General features: G+C 42.9%; 7 protein-coding genes across 11 annotated transcripts; 4 read left to right on the forward strand and 3 right to left on the reverse strand.

Annotated features, from left to right (window-relative positions):
• The first annotated feature begins 17 nt into the window (after positions 1-17).
• Positions 18-2,979, forward strand: PIG-N (Phosphatidylinositol glycan anchor biosynthesis class N). The gene is made up of 2 exons (XM_017164578.2): positions 18-903; positions 979-2,979. The coding sequence occupies exons 1-2, from the start codon at positions 18-20 to the stop codon at positions 2,877-2,879; spliced, it is 2,787 nt and encodes a 928-aa protein (XP_017020067.1). The 3' UTR covers positions 2,880-2,979.
• On the reverse strand, positions 2,899-16,548 carry magu (SPARC related modular calcium binding-like protein magu). 4 transcript variants are annotated; one of them, XM_070284807.1, is made up of 10 exons: positions 16,412-16,548; positions 6,058-6,217; positions 5,491-5,996; positions 5,314-5,428; positions 4,715-5,011; positions 4,192-4,322; positions 3,868-4,136; positions 3,673-3,807; positions 3,472-3,614; positions 2,899-3,407 (listed from the first exon to the last, which is right to left on the reverse strand). In XM_070284807.1, exons 2-10 carry the CDS (start codon positions 6,215-6,217, stop codon positions 3,346-3,348), a joined length of 1,818 nt encoding a protein of 605 aa, XP_070140908.1. In that variant the 5' UTR covers positions 16,412-16,548; the 3' UTR covers positions 2,899-3,345. The 4 variants fall into 4 exon arrangements, with proteins under 4 accessions (XP_070140908.1, XP_017020068.1, XP_017020069.1 ...); XM_017164579.3 differs by lacking the exon at positions 16,412-16,548 and adding an exon at positions 9,444-10,294; XM_017164580.3 differs by lacking the exon at positions 16,412-16,548 and adding an exon at positions 9,444-10,268 and having other exon boundaries at positions 4,192-4,283.
• Def (Defensin) lies at positions 12,872-13,213 on the forward strand. The gene has a single exon (XM_017164586.3). It carries the CDS (start codon positions 12,884-12,886, stop codon positions 13,124-13,126), a length of 243 nt encoding a protein of 80 aa, XP_017020075.1. The 5' UTR covers positions 12,872-12,883; the 3' UTR covers positions 13,127-13,213.
• LOC108073098 (defensin-like) lies at positions 13,569-13,997 on the forward strand. Its single transcript, XM_017164585.3, has one exon. It carries the CDS (start codon positions 13,612-13,614, stop codon positions 13,912-13,914), a length of 303 nt encoding a protein of 100 aa, XP_017020074.1. The 5' UTR covers positions 13,569-13,611; the 3' UTR covers positions 13,915-13,997.
• On the forward strand, positions 15,794-16,949 carry sel (canopy family protein seele). Its single transcript, XM_017164652.3, has 3 exons — positions 15,794-16,091; positions 16,173-16,340; positions 16,448-16,949. The coding sequence occupies exons 1-3, from the start codon at positions 16,007-16,009 to the stop codon at positions 16,762-16,764; spliced, it is 570 nt and encodes a 189-aa protein (XP_017020141.1). The 5' UTR covers positions 15,794-16,006; the 3' UTR covers positions 16,765-16,949.
• Positions 16,917-17,438, reverse strand: COX7CL (Cytochrome c oxidase subunit 7C-like). The gene is made up of 3 exons (XM_017164653.3): positions 17,236-17,438; positions 17,054-17,184; positions 16,917-16,998 (listed from the first exon to the last, which is right to left on the reverse strand). Exons 1-3 carry the CDS (start codon positions 17,323-17,325, stop codon positions 16,983-16,985), a joined length of 237 nt encoding a protein of 78 aa, XP_017020142.1. The 5' UTR covers positions 17,326-17,438; the 3' UTR covers positions 16,917-16,982.
• A 270-nt stretch (positions 17,439-17,708) lies between these two features.
• Positions 17,709-18,294, reverse strand: COX7C (Cytochrome c oxidase subunit 7C). 2 transcript variants are annotated; one of them, XM_017164655.2, is made up of 3 exons: positions 18,127-18,294; positions 17,874-18,019; positions 17,709-17,808 (listed from the first exon to the last, which is right to left on the reverse strand). In XM_017164655.2, exons 1-2 carry the CDS (start codon positions 18,208-18,210, stop codon positions 17,903-17,905), a joined length of 201 nt encoding a protein of 66 aa, XP_017020144.1. In that variant the 5' UTR covers positions 18,211-18,294; the 3' UTR covers positions 17,709-17,808; positions 17,874-17,902. The 2 variants fall into 2 exon arrangements, with proteins under 2 accessions (XP_017020144.1, XP_017020143.1); XM_017164654.2 differs by having other exon boundaries at positions 17,869-18,019; positions 18,127-18,292.
• Between the last annotated feature and the right edge of the window lie 92 nt (positions 18,295-18,386).

The following is an 18,386-nucleotide window of genomic DNA, read 5'->3' on the forward strand; positions in this document are numbered from 1 at the left end:
TTTTCGAAATTCTAGCTATGAAAACGTTTCAATCAAGTTGGCATTCCGTAAGTGCTCTGTCTTGGTCAATCAGCTGGTCACTCTCAGCTGATTGCCATTTCAAAAACAAATTCCTCGCTGCGATGTGGGTGTTCGCCGTAGTGGTCCACGTACTGCTCCTGGGCTCAATTTTCGTCATCTATTTCCGCTCGCCGGTGATCAGAGGCCTCAGCCCGCAGAAACGGCTGCTGGACTACCAATTGGAGGCACCAGCCAAGCGCTTGGTGCTAATTGTGACCGATGGCTTGCGCGCCGACTCCTTCTTCGAGGATAACTGCCGGTATGTGCCGCATTTGCGTGAGATCTTCCTGCGGGAGGGCCTCGTCGGGGTGTCACACACCCGTATGCCCACCGAAACCCGGCCGGGGCACATAGCGCTGCTAGCTGGACTCTACGAGGATCCGTCGGCGGTGCTGCGGGGCTGGAAGAAAAATCCCGTCGACTTTGACACGGTGTTCAACCGTAGTTCGCACATCTATGCCTGGGGTGCCAATGACATAATCGGCATCTTTGAGCATCTTGTTAATCTGAACACCATGCATTTCCAATCCTACACGAATGATCTGGACTTCTCGCCGGGCTACGAGAGCTACGAACAGGATGAGTGGGTGTTCAAGCGCGCCCAGTGGCTGCTGCAACGCAAGGGTGAGAAGCTGCGAAAATCCCAATCTGTGGTCTTCTTCCTGCATCTCCTGGGACTGGACACAGTGGGGCATGTCCACAAGCCGGGCTCACCGCAATTCCGCAAGAATTTGGACAAGACTGAGCGAGGAGTACGTGAGATTTACGAGGAATTCGAGCGTGTGTTTCCCGATAAAAAGACTGTCTACTTGCTGACCTCCGATCATGGAATGACTGACTCGGGTAAGGCTTTCTTTTGCTTTATTTTTCATGGAATGCAGTGAACCTTATCTACTTTTTTTGTTCTTATCTCTTTAGGTTCCCATGGTGCTGGCACTGCCCACGAAACTGACACACCTTTCATGCTGTGGGGTTCGGGCGTTGCTCGCCAGGTGCCCAATCCTGGCAGCCGGAAATTCATGCCCAACGATCAAGGGCCACCGATGACTTTGCTGGAACTGGAACAGGCCCAGTTAACGCCGCTTATGTCAGCTTTGATCGGTTTGCCCCCGCCCATGAACAACTTCGGCACCTTGCCCATTGGCTACATGAATGTCAGCACTGAATATGAAGCCATGGCTGCATATTTGAATGCTTTGCAGCTCTTGGAGCAATATGAAACACTCCAAAAGCAGCACAATAGAGGATTTTTTGCCGGACTCCTGCCTGCGTTTAGACACCTGCCTCCGGATGCCATTAAAGCGTACAAGACAAACATCAAGAAGCTGCGCAAGCAAAAGGAACACATACTCTCTCAGGTCAAGAGCCAAATGATGATGCAGCATGCCCTCCAGGGCATCGATTACTATCATGGCTACTATAGGAGTGCGCTTTTGATGAGCACCACAGCCACTTTCCTGGGCTGGATATTCTATTTGTACCGCTCGCTGGCGAAGAATAGAGGAAGCCAAGTGGAGCTGGCCCTGGCAGGGAATGCCAAGCTGGTGAGGATGAGTCTAGCTCTCTCGCTAGTTGCTTTGATGTTGTTCCTGCTGCTCCAAAGAACCCCGCTGGACATACAATTCTACCTAATGCTGCCTCTCTTTGTTTGGCTAAAGGCTGCCCAGCCCTGGAGCAGCTTTGCAGTCACACCTCAGCCTGAAAAAGCTTACAGTGCTCCATCTTTAAAGACCACAAAATGGCAGCTCCTGATGATTATTGTTTGCGCGGAGCTAATGGTCTTCACCTTCTTTGACCGCCGCCTGATCTCCCTGTGCTTTGTGGCCTTCGCCTGCTACAACAGTTGGAGTAATTTCCAGCCCAAGTCCCTGGAGTTGTACCGCTGGCTGGCTTTGATCTTGATCCTTGCAGGGTTTCCCCTGCTGCCGCCTTCGGTGGGCTATCAGAACTGGTTTATGCTCCTGGCTGGCGTCATTTTGATACCTATAAACTGCCTGTGGAGTGCCAAGGCCAGATTGAGCCTCGGAAATCACACCAAGTACTGCAATGCTTTGATCCTGCTGAACGTCATAGTGTGCGCTTATCTTCACGACAGCGGCAGGAATATTCCGGTTCACCTAAACATGGCCAGCTGGTTATACCTAGCCTACGCTTTCACTGCCATTGCGATAAACCAAGAGACCAAGCTGGAGCTGCGTCTGGCTCAGATCAGCTTCAATTTGGCCTGCCTGTATGCCACCTTGTGCACCTCTTACGAGGCAGTATTCCTCCAGCTGCTGACCCTGGAACTGGGTATTTCACTGCGCTCTCAAACAGCCCAGGCGGAGAAGTCAGTCCTAAGGCTGGCCTTCACCCTGCTCCTGTACACCTTCTTCTCGCTGTTTGGATCCGGCAACATAGCCTCGATTAGTTCTTTCGATCCCAACATAGCCCGCTGCTTCCTCAGTCACTTTGCACCGTTTGTGATCATGGGTCTGGTGCTGCTGAAGCTTCTCCTGCCCGTGGTCCTGGTCATGGCGGTGGTGTATGCCCACAGTGAGTTTGTGCGTCAGCATGAGGAGCAAATCTACATTTGTCTGCTGCTAATCTGTGATGTGATGGGTCTGAACTTCCTCTTTCTGGTGCGAAATCAAGGCTCTTGGCTGGACATTGGCAGCTCCATTTCACATTTTGTCATCATGGAGGTGACCACTCTGGTTGTCCTGGTCTTTGCCCAGGTGGCAAAGCTGCTGCTGCAACCCCATTCCCGGGAGAGTATTGTGTGCCTGCCTTTGCGACTCATCCACTGGGAAGCCATTAGCGGCGCCAAGCCGAAATAAGAGATTTTTTGACCAAAGCTAAGCTTAAACATTTATGTCCGATAATATTTACAACACTAATTAAGAATTAGTAACATACACATGTAAATCATAGAATCTATATGCTAGGAATGTGTCTGTGTTTTTGGGTGTGGGTGTGGGTGTGTGGGTTTAGGATGAATCGATTGCTGTGACAAAAAACTGAAAGGACCTGGCTCCTTTTATAATTACGAAATAATCCAGGCTTTACCTAATTATATCAATTAATTTAATGAGGATCTTTGAAAAAAACAAATTACAAATTTTAACTTGAAAGGAAGTTCTTTCACTTGTCATCCTAGGTTTCCAATTTCTTTTCTATATCTTAGTCCAAAGCCTATCGATTCACCTTTAGTTTTTGTTGTGTGTGCGTGGGTGTGGTGTGTGTGTCATGGCACAACGACATCTAATGAGTAAGTGAGTAAACAGCAGCAGAGTTTCCCGGTTATTAATCTTTCAGATATCGCTCCAGCGGATTAAATCCCTGGCGTTTTGGACTGGCTGTCTCATCTAGAAGTTATAGAAATCGGATTTAATATAGAAATCTCCAGAGTTGAAAAAATATATCACATACTTGACTGTGCCGCTGGCTTCACAGTGGTGGCACTCTCCCGTGGTGACGCTTGGAGGCAGTTGAGCCACTCGGCCAGGGAGATTTTCTTGTCGCCATTGATGTCACAGTACCTGGGCATTTTCTTGCCGCATCTGCGTAGATTGCTGAAGGAGAAAAGGTATTATAAAATCTTCCTACACAGTCTCTTTCTAAAGCTCTCACCTGGCACTCGTAACCAGATCCCTAAAGACCTTCCACTCTCGTCGCTCCCAGGACTTGTTCTTGTTCTTGTCCAGATAGACAAAGCTCAAAGTGGCAATCCTTTCATCCTCCGACTTCCACAAGGTGGAATTGGCTCTGTAATATAAAGCTTAAAGCTTAAAATGTATAAATTAGATATTTCAAAGATAAACCTACACTGTGGTGCTGCTGGGCAGTAGCGAAGTGTTGAGAAAAGCCTTTAGCTCCCGCAGGAACTGGGTTTTTCGCGGCTCGGTGCAACCCTTCATGGGACGCACAACCACATCCTCTTCGCACTGCGGTCGCTTGTTCTTCACCGATGTGCCCGGAATGCTCTTGCCCGTATCCTCGTTGACGCACCAGCAGTAGGAAGTGGAGGTGTAGCACTGGACGCGCTGGTAGCGACCATCAGGCAAACACTGAGGCACAAAAAGCTTGCCACCATGCTGAGGATATATTAATATTAGGAATATATCTGGAGATAGTGGTCTCTCCACTTACCCCCTGCTCTTCCAGCGCCACTGATTGATCCATCCAGCAGTTTGACTCGCTCTCCGTGTCCTGGCTCGTCGTCTCCGGCTTGGAGTTCAGCACTGTCAAGATATGCGCTTTAAAATACATTCTATTCTGCCCTTTGGAAGCATGCCAAATGAACACGAACCACCGAAAAGAAATGATATGAAATGGGGATCTGATCTTATTTCATACGCAAATGTTGGGAAACAAGATGAAGTCGATAGAAACTTGAACTAAGATTTATCAGAAGGGCATTCCAGAGAACAAGGGATATAGTTTAGTTGCTTTTAATAATAGATTTTAGTTGAAAAGTTTTATGTTTAGGATAGTTGTATGCTTAAATTATATGAAAAAGGAAAAATCCAAATTATAAATCAAAAATATCGTTTTTAAAATTTATCGACTTTCACCTCAAATATTGTTAAATTATTGATCTGCCAATATCCCTACTTAGTGATCCGAAGACATATTGTTGGCTTTGGTTAGTTTACACACAAAATCTACGTACTATATAATGATGGGATGTGGCTACGTGAATTGGGCAGATCCCCTCCATCCGACTCATCCTCCTCGCCGCCATAGCCCGTTCCGCCATCCTCGTAGTTATCCTCGTTATCCTCACTGCCACTCACATCCTCCGAGTATGTGTGCGGATGATGACCAGTGGCACTGCCAATGATATTGGTGTTGGTATGATCTCGATGCTTGCCATTGGAATTGGTGGCTGTGCCGTGGACATGGTAATGGGTGGATTGAGGCGGAGCGGTGGCTGCACTGCTGGCCAGGAGGGTAACAACGGCACTACCTGGATGCAGGTAAGAAATATGTACGTGAGAGAGATGAATTTAAAATGCTGGAAAATATGGGGTTATGGGTTAAGGGGCTAGTTAAGGAATTTATTTAATTTAATAAATTATCCCTTAAATAACAAATAACATATAGATAACATTATTATTTATTTATTATTTAAATTACCGTTAATAAAATATATTTTTAATTGTTAATTTCCAAATATGTTAGTAATTCAGAGTTAGGTTTTAATATTTACCGACTTTGTTTACTTAAAATATCGTCCAATATATATATATTTTTAATTTATTTACTCACGATTGTTTAATTTGTTGGTAAAACAAATACTCCACTCCAAAGCATTAAGGTTCTCATCCTTGGTGACATCACAGTATTTGCCAAAGGTCCTGCCACAGCGACGCGGCTTAACATTCTATTAAACATCAAGTTTAATTATAAAGCAGAAAGTCCAAAACAACCTGTTGAAAGACTCACCCTCTTCAAGACCTTCTTCAGCTCCTTCACCTCCTGGCGATCCAGCAACTGATTCCCATTCGTGTCCAGCTTGGCAAACTTCCACTCCAAAATGGCAGCATCCGATAGCGATGACTGCCGCAGGAAGTTCTGGGCCTCGTTGCGCAGCATCCTCATTAGATTGCCATTGAACATTGCCCGATCCGTTTTGCTGCAAGGCCGATGGCCAGCAGCTCCCGACTCCGAGCTGCCCTTGGACGAAGCAGAGGTATCCGGACTGTAGCCCATCTGATGGGAGGCCAGACGACGACGATTGCGACGATAGGCTCGGCATCGCGGCTTACCCCTTCGCGTGGGCGTCGAAGTATCCTCGATGGGTCTGCCCTGGCTGTCACTGCACCAGCAGGGTCCTGTCTTGCCATAGCACTGCATGGCCGCATAATTGCCATCCTTGCGACAGCGAGGAACAAAGTAATCAGGATCCCGAGCCTGCTGCCGGCGGGCATACTTCACAGCCTCCAAGCAGGCTGAAAGGGAAGGAATTGTATTAAGTTTTTAAAGATTTTGTAAGAGGTAATTTTTACTTACCATTGCAGGACTCATGGTACTTAAGGCTCACTTGGTGACCTCCACATTGAGCCCGCAGCAGGTGACACCTGGTGGGATAGGTCTGGCCATCGGTGCCGCAGACGGGACCCTCGTTATCATCGCACTCGCCCTGCTTGGCGGCGCAGGCGGGTAGCTTCATCTGGTGGAAGGAGGAGGAGCAGGTGGAGACAGTGGTGAGTGGTGAGGTGTGAGGTGAGGTAAGGCGAACACGCGTAAAATGATTTACTGCACTTATGGCCAGGTCTGCTGCCAGTCGCCGTCAAGCGTCTGGGCTTTCGGCTCTGACTGGAATACGAATTCGGAATATCGACTCAGGCACAGGCGGGGACAGCCTCGTAGGAGGTGGAGGAGGAGGGTTTCGAAGCTAATGCGAAAATCAAAGTTGTCAGGCCCATACACAGCCCCAAAATCCCCACCAGAAAAAAAACTGAAACAACGTATTATGGCAGCCGCCAAGCTCCGCGACCAACTGGCTGCCGGCTGAGTGCGCGAATTCTTGTTTAGCCCACAAAAAATCACATAAGCGCGTGTATGTAAATCGGAGATATATATCTGTATCTATATCCATATATATTTGTATGTTTATACGGGGAGGAGGCCCAGTGCAGCCGCCAGCAGCAGCGCCTTTTGTCGCCAATTTGCTGCGGGCAAAAAGCCCACAGCCCACGGATATTTATGTATCGTGTATCTCGGACATTAATTAGATTTTGCTGTTTATTGAAAAGTGAAATGCGTCAAGCCATCTAATGTCCCATAACCGAAACATGTTTCGGATAAGATATGAGGATACTAATTGAGGTGGTGCTCTGGCTTGCTATACTATAAAATATATAAAGTAACCGAGACTGAGTTTTTTGGCTATAGTTGAACTTGTCTAGTCTCGAAGCTCTTTTAAATATATACAAATTTATATTTATTGCCTGCAATGTACAAGCAAAATCAGTAACAAGAGCTAGGGAACAAGAGAGAGGTTTTGACTGCAGCTAATCATTCTGAGAGCGATTCTCCTTTTTCTTTTAGGTTCAACCCCAAAAGAGAACTCTTTTAAGTTATTTTAATTAAGAGGTTCCTATAAATATTGTTCTTAATTAATTAACAAAAAGATAAACAAAAATTTTAAAACTATTTCAGTAAAATACTAAATAAATATTTCTATAAATATAGTATATCTATTGCTATTATCTTGTTTGTGTTTTTAAGGCTTAGAAATCCCTCTGACAACACTTCTCGTGTAAATATTTAACCATAAAAACTATAACAATGATCACCAGTTATAAATTCTTGTCAATTCCTCTCAAACCAAAAACAAAATTAATTATAGATATCAAAATGTTGTAATTTCAGGTAAACAAAACCCCAGGAAAGTCAATATAATGGGCTCCCTTCTGCTGACTTTTAAATACCGGGAGCTCTCTTCCCCCTCAAGAAGTGTTATACTATTATGAGTAGCAGCAATTATACCTGTCCCAGTGTTGTCTCGATGTTGCCACAACATACACACACACTCACAGTGTGTGTACATACACCCAAATAATGTAGAATGTCTGTAAACAATTCGAGTTCATTTTCATTTTCTGTGGGCATTGAGAGCACGCGCTGCCTGGAAATCGGAGTGCGCAGGTGATTTTCGACTCCCCCGACGAGGTACATATATGTATACATATATAGACACATAATTGTATAGATATAATATATATATAATGCTGCAATCGGCAGATCGGATGGCTGTTCTAAGAAGTGGGGCGTAGGGCATCTGGTTAAGCACTCGAACTCGATTCCCTGGCATTGGCCAATTGGAAATTTAGGAATTGGAGACTCATGAATTCCAAAAGAATTCTTTGGAGACTTTAGAAGAGTCTAAAGTGAATTCTCAAAAGGAATTGTATTTAAATTTTAAATGAGAAAGTAAGAAATATTTGTATCTTTCAAAATAACACTTCAAAGGTTGTAGATTTGATTTTTAGTTAATAATTTCTTTCTGTGCATCTTAAACCCCTCTCCAAGCTATATCACCCACACCCCTGTCCTTGGGGAATGCCTCTTCTAATTGCGAATGCAAATGACATATTCGCTAGCGATTATCCAAGCTTTAAATAGGGCGTTATCCCGAAAACGTGCCTGGAGTGAGAAGAGAATCCCCACACCTGGAGCACCCTGTGACTCCCTCTCTTTCTCTCCTCCTGATTCTCCTGGCGAGAGGAGAGCTACAAATTATAAAAGGAGACAGCTCAAGGATTGTTACCGAGATAACGACAAAATTATTGACTGACAGTTCTCACGCTCGCCGAACGAGGCGGGAAGGGGGAGGCTGCGATGCTGATGGAGGAGGGTGATGAGGAGGCGGTGGAAGCTTGCTCCACACTTTAAATACTTCTTCACACTTTGTCATCATCAGCCAGCTTAGTGGCATTGGCAAAAAAAAGTAAATAAAAACTAAAAAACAGCCTAAGAAGAGGCTTAAAAAAAGCCAAGAGGCGGCTGGCAAAAGAAATCGCTTTTGACTTGTGACCATTTTGTGTTCTCCTTTTTGCACCTCTCCTCCTTCTACCTCCTATTTCTCTTCTTGTTTTCTGCAGGAACACGAAACACGTTCGTCGGTCAGATGAAACAAAAACAAAAATCAATGGATGGGTAGATGTGGGGGCAGAGAGGAGGGGCAGCCGGCAGACTCTCTTCTTGGAGTTTGGCAGACTGCGCGGCGGCGGACAAGCTGAGCTGAGGAGAACACGAAGGTAGGAGAAGGAGAACAGCACACAATCGCAGCTTCTTTTGCCTGCATCTTCTTCTACTCCGTTTCACTCTCTTTGTCTGACTTTTTGGTACCTTTTGATACCTGGAATATTCAAGTGTTTTCCCGGGATTTACAAAGTGATCACTCTTTGAGTGTACGGTGGCAGAATGTTTTGCAGGGTATGATTATTATTTTTAAAGGGATTATAATGTTAAAAGAGTTTATTTTTTACTATTATTTTCGAGGGTTTATAGTCTTGTAAGTGCTTACTCTTATATCTCTTGTAATAATACTTTTATCTGTGATGTATTTTAATTTATAATTTTTAAAGTTTGGAGTATATAATCTAGAAAAGAAACCTCTTTGAAGGTATAGGGATCCCAAGAAATGTAAATTAGGCCTTTTTGTATATATATAAAATTAAATCCCTAAAATATTAAACCTAGTCCTTCCACAAAGGATCAGATCATAGTTACATCTGTTATAGCAAATTTTTCAGCTCTTCTTTAAGATTTTTATTCGTAAACCGCAAACAACTTTAATACTTATATATTTCTACCAATTTAAATGGTTGTAACTTTCAATTTTGGTACTATTCGAATTTCTTAATCTTTATAGTAGACCCAAAACTTACCGCCTGATCATCATCACTCCTTCCAGTCGCTATCAAGACCGCCAGCCAGGTGACGAAGAAAACGCATCTCGCCAGCATTTCACTTTGCAGTTCGATTTCGTTAATTAACTGTTCTTTCAGGTGGATACTGTAGTAAGGTGTGTCTGGTGAGTGTGTTAATTGCGTTGTGTCTCTCTCATTATAATCCGATTTTTGTGCAGCAACTAAGAAACTTTTTTGCAAAGTCGCAATTAGATTTCCCTCGTAGAACTTTTACTTTGCCGCTTTCAGATTTTCCGATTTTATTTATTTACCGATTTCCGCGGGCTATTTATAGTGAGGCGGTGTGTGTGTGCATTAAGGTAAGGTGTGTTCTGGGTAGATCTTCTGTTTATATAATGTGTGTTGTGTGTTGTGTCTTTATGTGTGCGATTTTGCCGCAGTTTCGTTTTGGTTTTTTTTTCGGTTCGTTTTGAAAAAGAGCAAGCGCAGAAGCGAGGATCACTTTGGGTGTACGATGTAGCTCCGGAGCCAACTGCAAAAATCCAACCGAACGACGCCGAGTTCCACACACGACTGGCCGCCCAGCGGTTGCCGCGCCTCGCCTGGGATCTGGATATGGTGGAGTGGAGTGGCAGTGGCCCAAACCACGAGTGCCACCGTGCCGTGAGAGCTCACGATCGAAGTAGAGAGAGAATCGGGGTTCTCTTCTCTCTTTTCGGAGAGCGGTCGGATCGGATCGGAGGGCAGGTGGCGGCGGCGGCGACGGAGAAAGCGGGATCCCGCTGTCGCCAGAGTGTCTGGCGGGTCGCTTCCAATATCTTATCTTTGCGACTCCGACTCCGAGAGACCGGACAGTCACTACAGTGGAGACTACGTAAAGAGGAATATGAAGAAAAGTATAAATGAAGTGGGGGAAAATGGGATTAACCATAATTTATCAAAGAAATATTAAGGTATTATATTTATTCTGTTATTTTTTAGCAAAGAGTGGTTAAACTTCTCTAGAATTATTTATAATAAACCCTAAATGGGCTCTTTCGTAGTTCCCAAGCAATTAAAAGCTTTTTATTTTGTCAATTAATCTTATTTTAAATATAACATAGGTTTACACCTAGAATCATGAGTCAGGTACTTGAATATCTATTTTAATTCCTGAGATACTTTATTAACATCCTCTTCCTAAGATCCTTTTCTACTCTACCAACTATTTTTCACTGAGAACGTCGCAGTGGATTGTATTCCCCATAATTCAGTTACAAGAAAAATGCATCTTAAGGATTACCCACTGTAAGGCAGCAGAAAAACGATCGCAGACAGTGTGTAAGAGCACTTGTGTGTGCGTGTGAAATTTATCTTCCTTTGTGCATCTCAAGAGGTTGCCTCACCAACAACAAAAGCAACAAAAATCATCTAAAACAAAGCGGCCAACAGTTGCACCAGCTGCTCTGTGGCTCAGCCAGCGGGGATCGAGAAACCAGGGAAGCCAGGGAAACCAGGGGAAAACGTGAGCCGTCGAGGGCCCGGGCCCCGCTCGCTCCTGTGATTTATAGAGCCGCCGCAACCGGCCAAGGAGTCCCGCATCCCAGGTTCACCTGGAGAGAGAGAGAGAGAGAGAGAAAGACGCAGGCAGAGACTTTGCCTTGCCGGTTGCCTCCGATGTTTTCGGTGTGAAACCTGCCAGACAGTCTGACGGCAGCGATAACTGCCACTGATCCCCCTTCTTCACACTCCTGGTTACCCTACAGCAAGATCCCCCTTCCAACCTCTTGAACAACCGCCCCTGGTTCTGCTTTGTTTTCGGCTGTGCCACACTCTGTTTTGTGGTGTTCTTTAACGATTGGGAGGGGCACTGAAGAAAATTAGGGAGATTGGGGATTTTTTAGAGTTTTTTTTATAAATTTTTCTAAATTTATCTTGGGTTTTTTTTATATAGATAGATAGATTATAGATTATAGATTGATTTTCTAAAATAGTCCTTATTTTTGTTACAAACTTTATCATATAAGAAGATACTTTTTTTTTTTATTTTTCCTCCCTGTATAAATGGTTACCCGAAGAACACTCTCGAGCGGTGCCAGGAGTTGGGGCTCTGGCCTCAAGTGGAGTGGACTGGCAGACAGTATGACGCCAAAATGCAAGACAAGACCGAAGACCTGGTCGATAACAAAGGTAAACAGGCAACGTGCAACGGGCAGCGGTTAGCGAAGGAGCAACTGAAAAGCCTCGGTCGTGGGATCCGATCCGATCGGGATTGCTGCAGCGCGCTGAACTGGGCCCGCAGCCAGATGCAGATACAGATATATAGATATAGATACGCCGGCTGACGCAGATACAGCACAGATACCGGGGGATACGATACACCAAGTGCACACCCGCCTCCGAGGCTCCCTCTGTGTGTGTGTGTGTGTGTCCAACTAATCATTGTGTGATTCTTGTTTGTTTACTTGCCCGGCTTTATGAAGCGACTTTTCGGTGGAAATTATTTATTGTCGCCTGGGTGTATGTTTATGTACATATCTGTATCTGGCTATCTGTATCTGTTACCGAGTATCTCTGAGAGTGTGTGTGTGTACGCAGCTCTTCAACTGTTGGCACAATTAAATAGTTAGCAAGAAATCGAAACGATTACCGGATCTGATCAGATCAGCCAATTTTAATTACTTTGCGAGCATCAATAAATAATATACGGCTTTGTTTTCGTTTGTTTATATGATTTTTGCAGGGTTTTCATTAATTTAAGATCAAGATATTCCTTCAGGTATAAGGAAGCTAGAGTTAAGGGTTTAAATATCCACAGGATATACAGAAATATTTAAAACTTTTTAAAAATAAAATTCATTGGTAACTATTTAAATAATAAAACATAAGATTGATATTATTATGAAAATAAGGAATATTTAATAATACTTTGTTTAAAATTTGTATAACAAAATCTCCTTGCAATTGAGGTTTTTGTTTATAACATAAAATAATATATATTTTTCTCAAGGGTTCGCAGAAATTCAAAATTATCATTATAGGTTAAAAATCAATTTTAAATATTGTTGTAAAATATTTCATATTAATTTATTTTGTTGTGCTTAAGATTTTAAAGCTTACTTTTGGGCTTTTTTTAAATTTATTTCCATCTTTTCCATTATTAACTTTAAATCTTAAAATAAAATATTGTAAATATTCTTTAATTACTATTGAACTACCCTTTGCTTCGCTTTCTATTATAAGCTTTGTATTTTTGTCGTAATCTATTGTTCTATTTGAAGCTCTAGACAGGAGTTATAGAAAAACCAGTTTTAAATGTTAATTTTTCCCTTATCTTAAGGAAAATAAAATGTAAAATTGCTCTTGAAACAGGCTTCTCTAAAATAACTAACAAAAAATGGTAATGGCCAGCAGCTAATGGTATATAAACCCACTGAAACCACCACAAATCACAACAGTATCCCCACTGACATTCCAGCATGAAGTTAATCTTGTTCCTGGCTTTTACCCTCGCCTTGGTGGCTTGCCTGGTCCAGGCTCAGCCCGTTACGATCAGGAATCTCGACCAAGCTTTGGTACCACATAGCCGCCAAAAGCGTGCTACCTGCGATCTTCTCTCCGGGCTGAACTATAACCATAGTCTCTGCGCTGCCCACTGTATTGCATTATTGAAGAAGGGCGGTTATTGCACTGACAAGGGCGTATGCGTGTGCCGCTCTTGATTTGGAGTTCAAAATGAACAAAAGTGTCTATATGAACTTCAATTCTAAATAATCCAAGAGCAAATAAAAACTGCAAGCAAATATAAAACCTTTTTTTGTTTTTGCATTAATAAAAAAAAATTAAAAGGAAAATAAAAAATGGTTTAATTAATTAATATTCGAGATTTATGTATATTTAAAGATCCCTCAGGCTGGAAAATGAAACCGAGCTCTTCAAATATAGCTCTTAAATATACATTTTCTCTGTTATCTCAAGTCAAAAAAGAAATAGTACCCTAGTAGGGGGTTTCTCCCCATTGTCTTCCGTTCGGTTAAAATAAAATCCCCGAGTCGTGTGCGTGCTCCTGCATATTGAAGAAGCCACAAAAGGCAAAATAAGTCATACACTGGGGAGTCCCTTGGGGAATCGATCTGCCACCAAGATTGCTATATAAACGTAGCGAGGCTATCAAAAGTCACAACAGTATCCCCACTGAGATCCCATCATGAAGATCATCTTGTTCCTGGCTCTTGCCTTCGCATTTGTGGCTTGCCTAGTGCAGGCTCAGCCTGTTAAGGAGGAGGCTCTACCGGAACATCTCCTGGCAGAGGCGGTGGAGCAACCTGACCAGGCGACAGAGGAGCAAGCCGACCAGGGAGTGGCAGAGCACAGTCGCCAGAAGCGTGCCACCTGCGATTTGCTTTCCAAATGGAACTGGAACCATACCGCCTGCGCTGCCCACTGTCTGGCCCGAGGAAACAAGGGTGGATATTGCAATGACAAGGCTGTCTGCGTGTGCCGACGTTAATTGGGATCAAAGCAGGGAACTAACTTAATGATTTTGATGGAAAATTAAATGTTAAAAATAAATAAATACCTATAAAAATCTAATTTGTCAAAGTTTGAATTTCTTTTTAAAAAATTAAAGATAAAATGCCACAAAGAAACTCTAATAAGAAAAAGCTTCTATAACATTTAAAAATCCAACTACAACTTTAAATCTTTCTCCCACAAAGTCACATAACAACCTGTCAGTTTCTATTTATGAACTAAACGGAAATGACTTTTGCATAGTTTATTTCCCGTAAATCTTTGACAATAAAACAATATATCAAAGCAGGAATATCTCTAACTGTTATATCATATATAGAGTGATTATCATAAACCGGTAGCCGATCGCTTAGCTATAAAAGACGACAGTAACTACTAGCAACCAGAACAGTGTTAAGTTCGAGTTGCCAACATGAAGATCACCTTTTTCCTGGCTCTAGTTCTGGCTGCGGTTTATGTGTCTCAGGCGGAACCACTTCACAAGGAAGATACACAAGGATTTAACCTAGAAGAGGTGCAGGATACAGGGAGTGCCTTCCGAGAGCTGTCCCAGGAAAGACGCCTAAAGCGTGCTACTTGCGCAATCGATCAGTGTTCTGCTTTTTGTGGAAAAAAGGGAAGGAGCGCTCTCTGCCGTAAAGGGCACTGCAAATGCTATTAAATAGGACATATACCCTTGAAAATGTTTAGGATAAACATGCTAATACCTTAAAAATTATGTATTTTATAAAAGTTATAAACAATTAAAAGGAGGTCCTGTGTTTTTTAAAAGTTGTACAATAATATCTTTGGAAAATAAAATGAAAATTAACCTAAATCTCCACAGAATCTTTTCCAGATTCCGGAATCCGTAAAGCCTCATTCATAATGTGCTCAATGAATAATCTGTTATCTCTGAGGGGTCTCTAAAAAAAGGTACAACAACTATTTCCGCTGCATTTCCGATTTGAATAGTTTTTTCCCTATATAAATATGGCAAAGTGCACTGACAATTTGGTCTTATCAATTAACTGAGCAAACACAGACGTCTGGAAACGATCGGCACTACGGAAGAAGAAGGAAATACACTGCCAGAGAGTGCGAGATATATACACGAGACACTTAATTAACGCCAATTACAATGGTTAATAAGAGTATGTGGAAATTATCGCCGAACGCGACCGAGTTGTGGGCTTGTGTCAATTTACGAGTGTTTTGCCGGTTAATTACACGCTTCGATTGCATTCACATTGCGAGCAAAGAACGAGGAGAACCGCTCGCGAGCAATTCTCCACTTGCACTGAGTCTTCGCTTATCAGCGAGCTATATGGCATTATCTCTGGAATGGCAGATGCTGAGCGAGAGCACAGAGAAAGGCGGCTGAAAATATAGTGCGAATTTCACTCAAAACACTCTTCTAGATTTACTTTCTTCTGGTTGGGATGCTGCTATTTGAATTTCAAACATTGAGCGCCGATAAATGTCGATCTATGGGGTATCGAAAGGAAAGCTAGAATTTTATTTAAATTAAATAGAGGATTTAAGGGATATTTCAAAATGAATATAATTAATTTCATTTAAAATTGTTGTATTCTTTAAAACAATTTATATAATATTCATCATTATTTATATATATTTTTTTAAGCTTATAAAAAAAGTTCTTTAATAAAAATTTATTTAACAATTGTTCTTTTGACAATATTAAAAATCCAGCCCGGTTCTATAATTCAAAATCAAAATTTAAACAATTTAGGATGGTCACCTCAAAAATATTTCTCCCACAAAGGTCACACCTATCGATAGACCGATAGCAACTTGCTAAGGTTTCATAGAATTTATTTACTAAAATTTCTCGTGGATTTCTGTGAAAACAACTGACCCCGACCCACCGCCCTCCCGCCACCACCCCGTCGACGGAATAAATTAAGCAGAATAACACTTATCGGGGGGAGCAACAAAAACCACGTCGCTCTTAAGTCGCCGTAAATACTCACGACATTATCAACGCCGCATTTTCAAACCGAACGCGCTGTGTTGCTGACGTGGTTGCAATTGTTAAGTTTGGATTTGTTAATTAATCAATAGAAGTTATGCTGGCAAAGACGCTAATCCTCTTCGGCCTGCTGGCCTTGGCCCAGGGTTACAGCTTCACCTCGCGGGAGGTAAAGTGTCACGGTAAGTGGAGGAGTTCCGAACAGCAACAGACGGCTATTCCACTTGTTGGCCCTATTGGCTAACGGTAATCATCTCCTGCAGTGTGCAAGGCCACGGTGGCGGAACTGGAGGAGGCGATAGCCAAGGAGGATCCCCATAAGATGGCCGATGTGAGTGGCTTCCGGCTGGATGCCCAGGGGAACTCGATTAGCAAGCGGGTGCGTCTCATCAAGTCGGAGATGTTCCTCACGGAACTGATGGAGAAGATATGTGAGTATGCCTACTACTTATTTATAATTTAACTCCTATCTTTATTGCTGTGAATATAAGATAAGACTTACTTGAATTTCCTATTGAAAATCGTATCTTCCTTTCAGGTGAAAAAATGGACGATTACCTGAAGGCCACCTACAAGAGCAATGGCAAGTTTACGCTCCTCAAGATGATCGTCAATGGCCAGATGAATCCAGACTCCTCGTTGGTGGACTTTGTTCAGGACGGCGATCTGAACAAGAGTCTGGGACACTTTTGTAACGAGGTGCTGGAGGATAATGATGAGGCCTTTATTAAGGCTTTCCAGGCCGAAGAGCTGGGCAATGATTTGGACATTAAGATCTGCTCCGAGCAGGCCAAATACTGCAACGAATCACCCATCCAGGAGGAGTACAACTTCGATGACAAGGAGGAGCTGTAGTCAAGTGTAGAGGCTTAGCCTAGTCTAATTAACGAATTTCCTTGATCCTTGCTGATCGTCGTACTGAATAATTAGCTAATCATTTAGCTAAAGTATCTGAAAGAAGATAAACCCACAAAAGCCGATTGTTAACAATTAGTTACGACAATAAATTTTATGTGCAATGCCCTCCATTTAACATTTTATTTAAGTTTCTTATGATTTGAATTATTATAAGATCATTCCTGTGGTTTGCTGTAAAGGAAAATGGATGGAATCACCTTAAAATTGTATAGTTGGGACCACTCACGGCTCATCATCGGTCACATTGCGCAGCATCTGGTGGCGAACCACTAAAAAGGGAGCTCCAAAGCCCAAGACTCCCGCAATTGTGTAGAACAATGTAAAGCGAATGGGACTGTCCAAGCCAAAAGGCAAATTCTGGCGAAAGGCAGTATAAACATAATTCTATGCTAAGCTAAAAGTTCTTACATTTCCAGGACAACCGCCTCCATAGCCATGTCCTTGACGAGCTAGTGGTCCGGAGACTTTACGAATGGGATGGCGCAGTGCAGGCCACATTATGGAATTTGTAATAATTGATATTTGAAAATGGAATTTTCAGTTACTAGCTGGAAAAATAGAGTCCGTGACGATTCTAGCTTGATTTTTGACAACCTGTAGGACGTTGCTAAATACAGAGCCTACTGTTAATATTAAAGCTAAATCATGGTCATCATAAACCAACCCTAGCTTACGCCATTAAGTACAGCAAGATGGGCTAAATAAAGCTCTAAAATCATCTTTTCGTCTTCCTTAGGGTGTTGAGGCTTCGTTTTTATAAGCTTACTTTAAAATACCCACAAAGAATGTTGTTATATCCCTTGCATGACAGTTTCCCATTCATCTGCTTCACCTTACCAACACCTCCTCCACATCCCAGGCCAAGAAAATATACCCTATCCTTTGGGTTCTACGGTTACGGGGTAACTTTATTTCGTTTCCACTTTTCACTTAAATTTAAGCTGTAACACACTGCCATGGCCTCCGCAGGCAAAGCTACATCTAAAAAGAAGAAAATATAGTTTATCTAAAGTCATTTAAGGGAAATTTCGTACAACTAACCTTACATTTGTTGTTGCTGTTGCTCTCCGCCGCCTTACTTCTTGAGCAGCTGGTGCCTCACGATCAGGAAGGGCGCTCCGAAGCCCAACATGCAGCCAACGGTGAACAGGGCGGTGATCCTGTACTTGTTGGTCAGGCCAAAGGGCAGGTTCTGCAAGGAAAACAAGGATTTTCACTCAGTTGATTGATTTTCCGCCAGGATTATGTGGTCACGGGCATTATGTAACCCATGGAAAACCAAGGTTTCAGCCCACTCACCTCGCCGGGAACGCCGCCATGGCCGCTGAAGCGGACCATCGACTGGGAGAAGTTGCGTGCAATCACACTGCTGCGGCCCAACATTTTGCAATTTGAGTTATTTGATAATAATTCCAGAAAAGCAGAAGTTCGCTGAGGTGCGCGGATAGAGATGGCAGTTGGTATTCGATATTCGATACCTGCTAAAACATCGATAGTCTTCTACATCGATAACAATTGATTGGTGTAAATTATCGAAACTGCCTTGCCATCGATATTTC

The sequence above is a fragment of the Drosophila kikkawai genome, chromosome 2R, assembly GCF_030179895.1.
Source record: "Drosophila kikkawai strain 14028-0561.14 chromosome 2R, DkikHiC1v2, whole genome shotgun sequence".
Classification (NCBI taxonomy): domain Eukaryota; kingdom Metazoa; phylum Arthropoda; class Insecta; order Diptera; family Drosophilidae; genus Drosophila; species Drosophila kikkawai.

What these genes read in the sequence shown, in the direction of transcription:
- PIG-N (XM_017164578.2), top strand. Translation starts at nt 18, where the DNA reads ATGAAAACGTTTCAATCAAGTTGGCATTCCGTAAGTGCTCTGTCTTGG. An exon ending in TCATGGAATGACTGACTCGG is followed by an intron (nt 904 to 978) that starts GTAAGGCTTTCT and finishes TTATCTCTTTAG; the next exon opens with GTTCCCATGGTGCTGGCACT.
- magu (XM_017164579.3), bottom strand. Translation starts at nt 9,521, where the DNA reads ATGCTGGCGAGATGCGTTTTCTTCGTCACCTGGCTGGCGGTCTTGATA. An exon ending in TGGCGCTGGAAGAGCAGGGG is followed by an intron (nt 4,137 to 4,191) that starts GTAAGTGGAGAG and finishes ATATATCCTCAG; the next exon opens with CATGGTGGCAAGCTTTTTGT. An exon ending in GAAGCCAGCGGCACAGTCAA is followed by an intron (nt 3,408 to 3,471) that starts GTATGTGATATA and finishes TATAACTTCTAG; the next exon opens with ATGAGACAGCCAGTCCAAAA.
- Def (XM_017164586.3), top strand. Translation starts at nt 12,884, where the DNA reads ATGAAGTTAATCTTGTTCCTGGCTTTTACCCTCGCCTTGGTGGCTTGC.
- LOC108073098 (XM_017164585.3), top strand. Translation starts at nt 13,612, where the DNA reads ATGAAGATCATCTTGTTCCTGGCTCTTGCCTTCGCATTTGTGGCTTGC.
- sel (XM_017164652.3), top strand. Translation starts at nt 16,007, where the DNA reads ATGCTGGCAAAGACGCTAATCCTCTTCGGCCTGCTGGCCTTGGCCCAG. An exon ending in GCGGGAGGTAAAGTGTCACG is followed by an intron (nt 16,092 to 16,172) that starts GTAAGTGGAGGA and finishes CATCTCCTGCAG; the next exon opens with TGTGCAAGGCCACGGTGGCG. An exon ending in GGAACTGATGGAGAAGATAT is followed by an intron (nt 16,341 to 16,447) that starts GTGAGTATGCCT and finishes TCTTCCTTTCAG; the next exon opens with GTGAAAAAATGGACGATTAC.
- COX7CL (XM_017164653.3), bottom strand. Translation starts at nt 17,325, where the DNA reads ATGTGGCCTGCACTGCGCCATCCCATTCGTAAAGTCTCCGGACCACTA. An exon ending in GAGGCGGTTGTCCTGGAAAT is followed by an intron (nt 17,185 to 17,235) that starts GTAAGAACTTTT and finishes GCCTTTCGCCAG; the next exon opens with AATTTGCCTTTTGGCTTGGA.
- COX7C (XM_017164655.2), bottom strand. Translation starts at nt 18,210, where the DNA reads ATGTTGGGCCGCAGCAGTGTGATTGCACGCAACTTCTCCCAGTCGATG. An exon ending in ATGGCGGCGTTCCCGGCGAG is followed by an intron (nt 18,020 to 18,126) that starts GTGAGTGGGCTG and finishes TTTTCCTTGCAG; the next exon opens with AACCTGCCCTTTGGCCTGAC.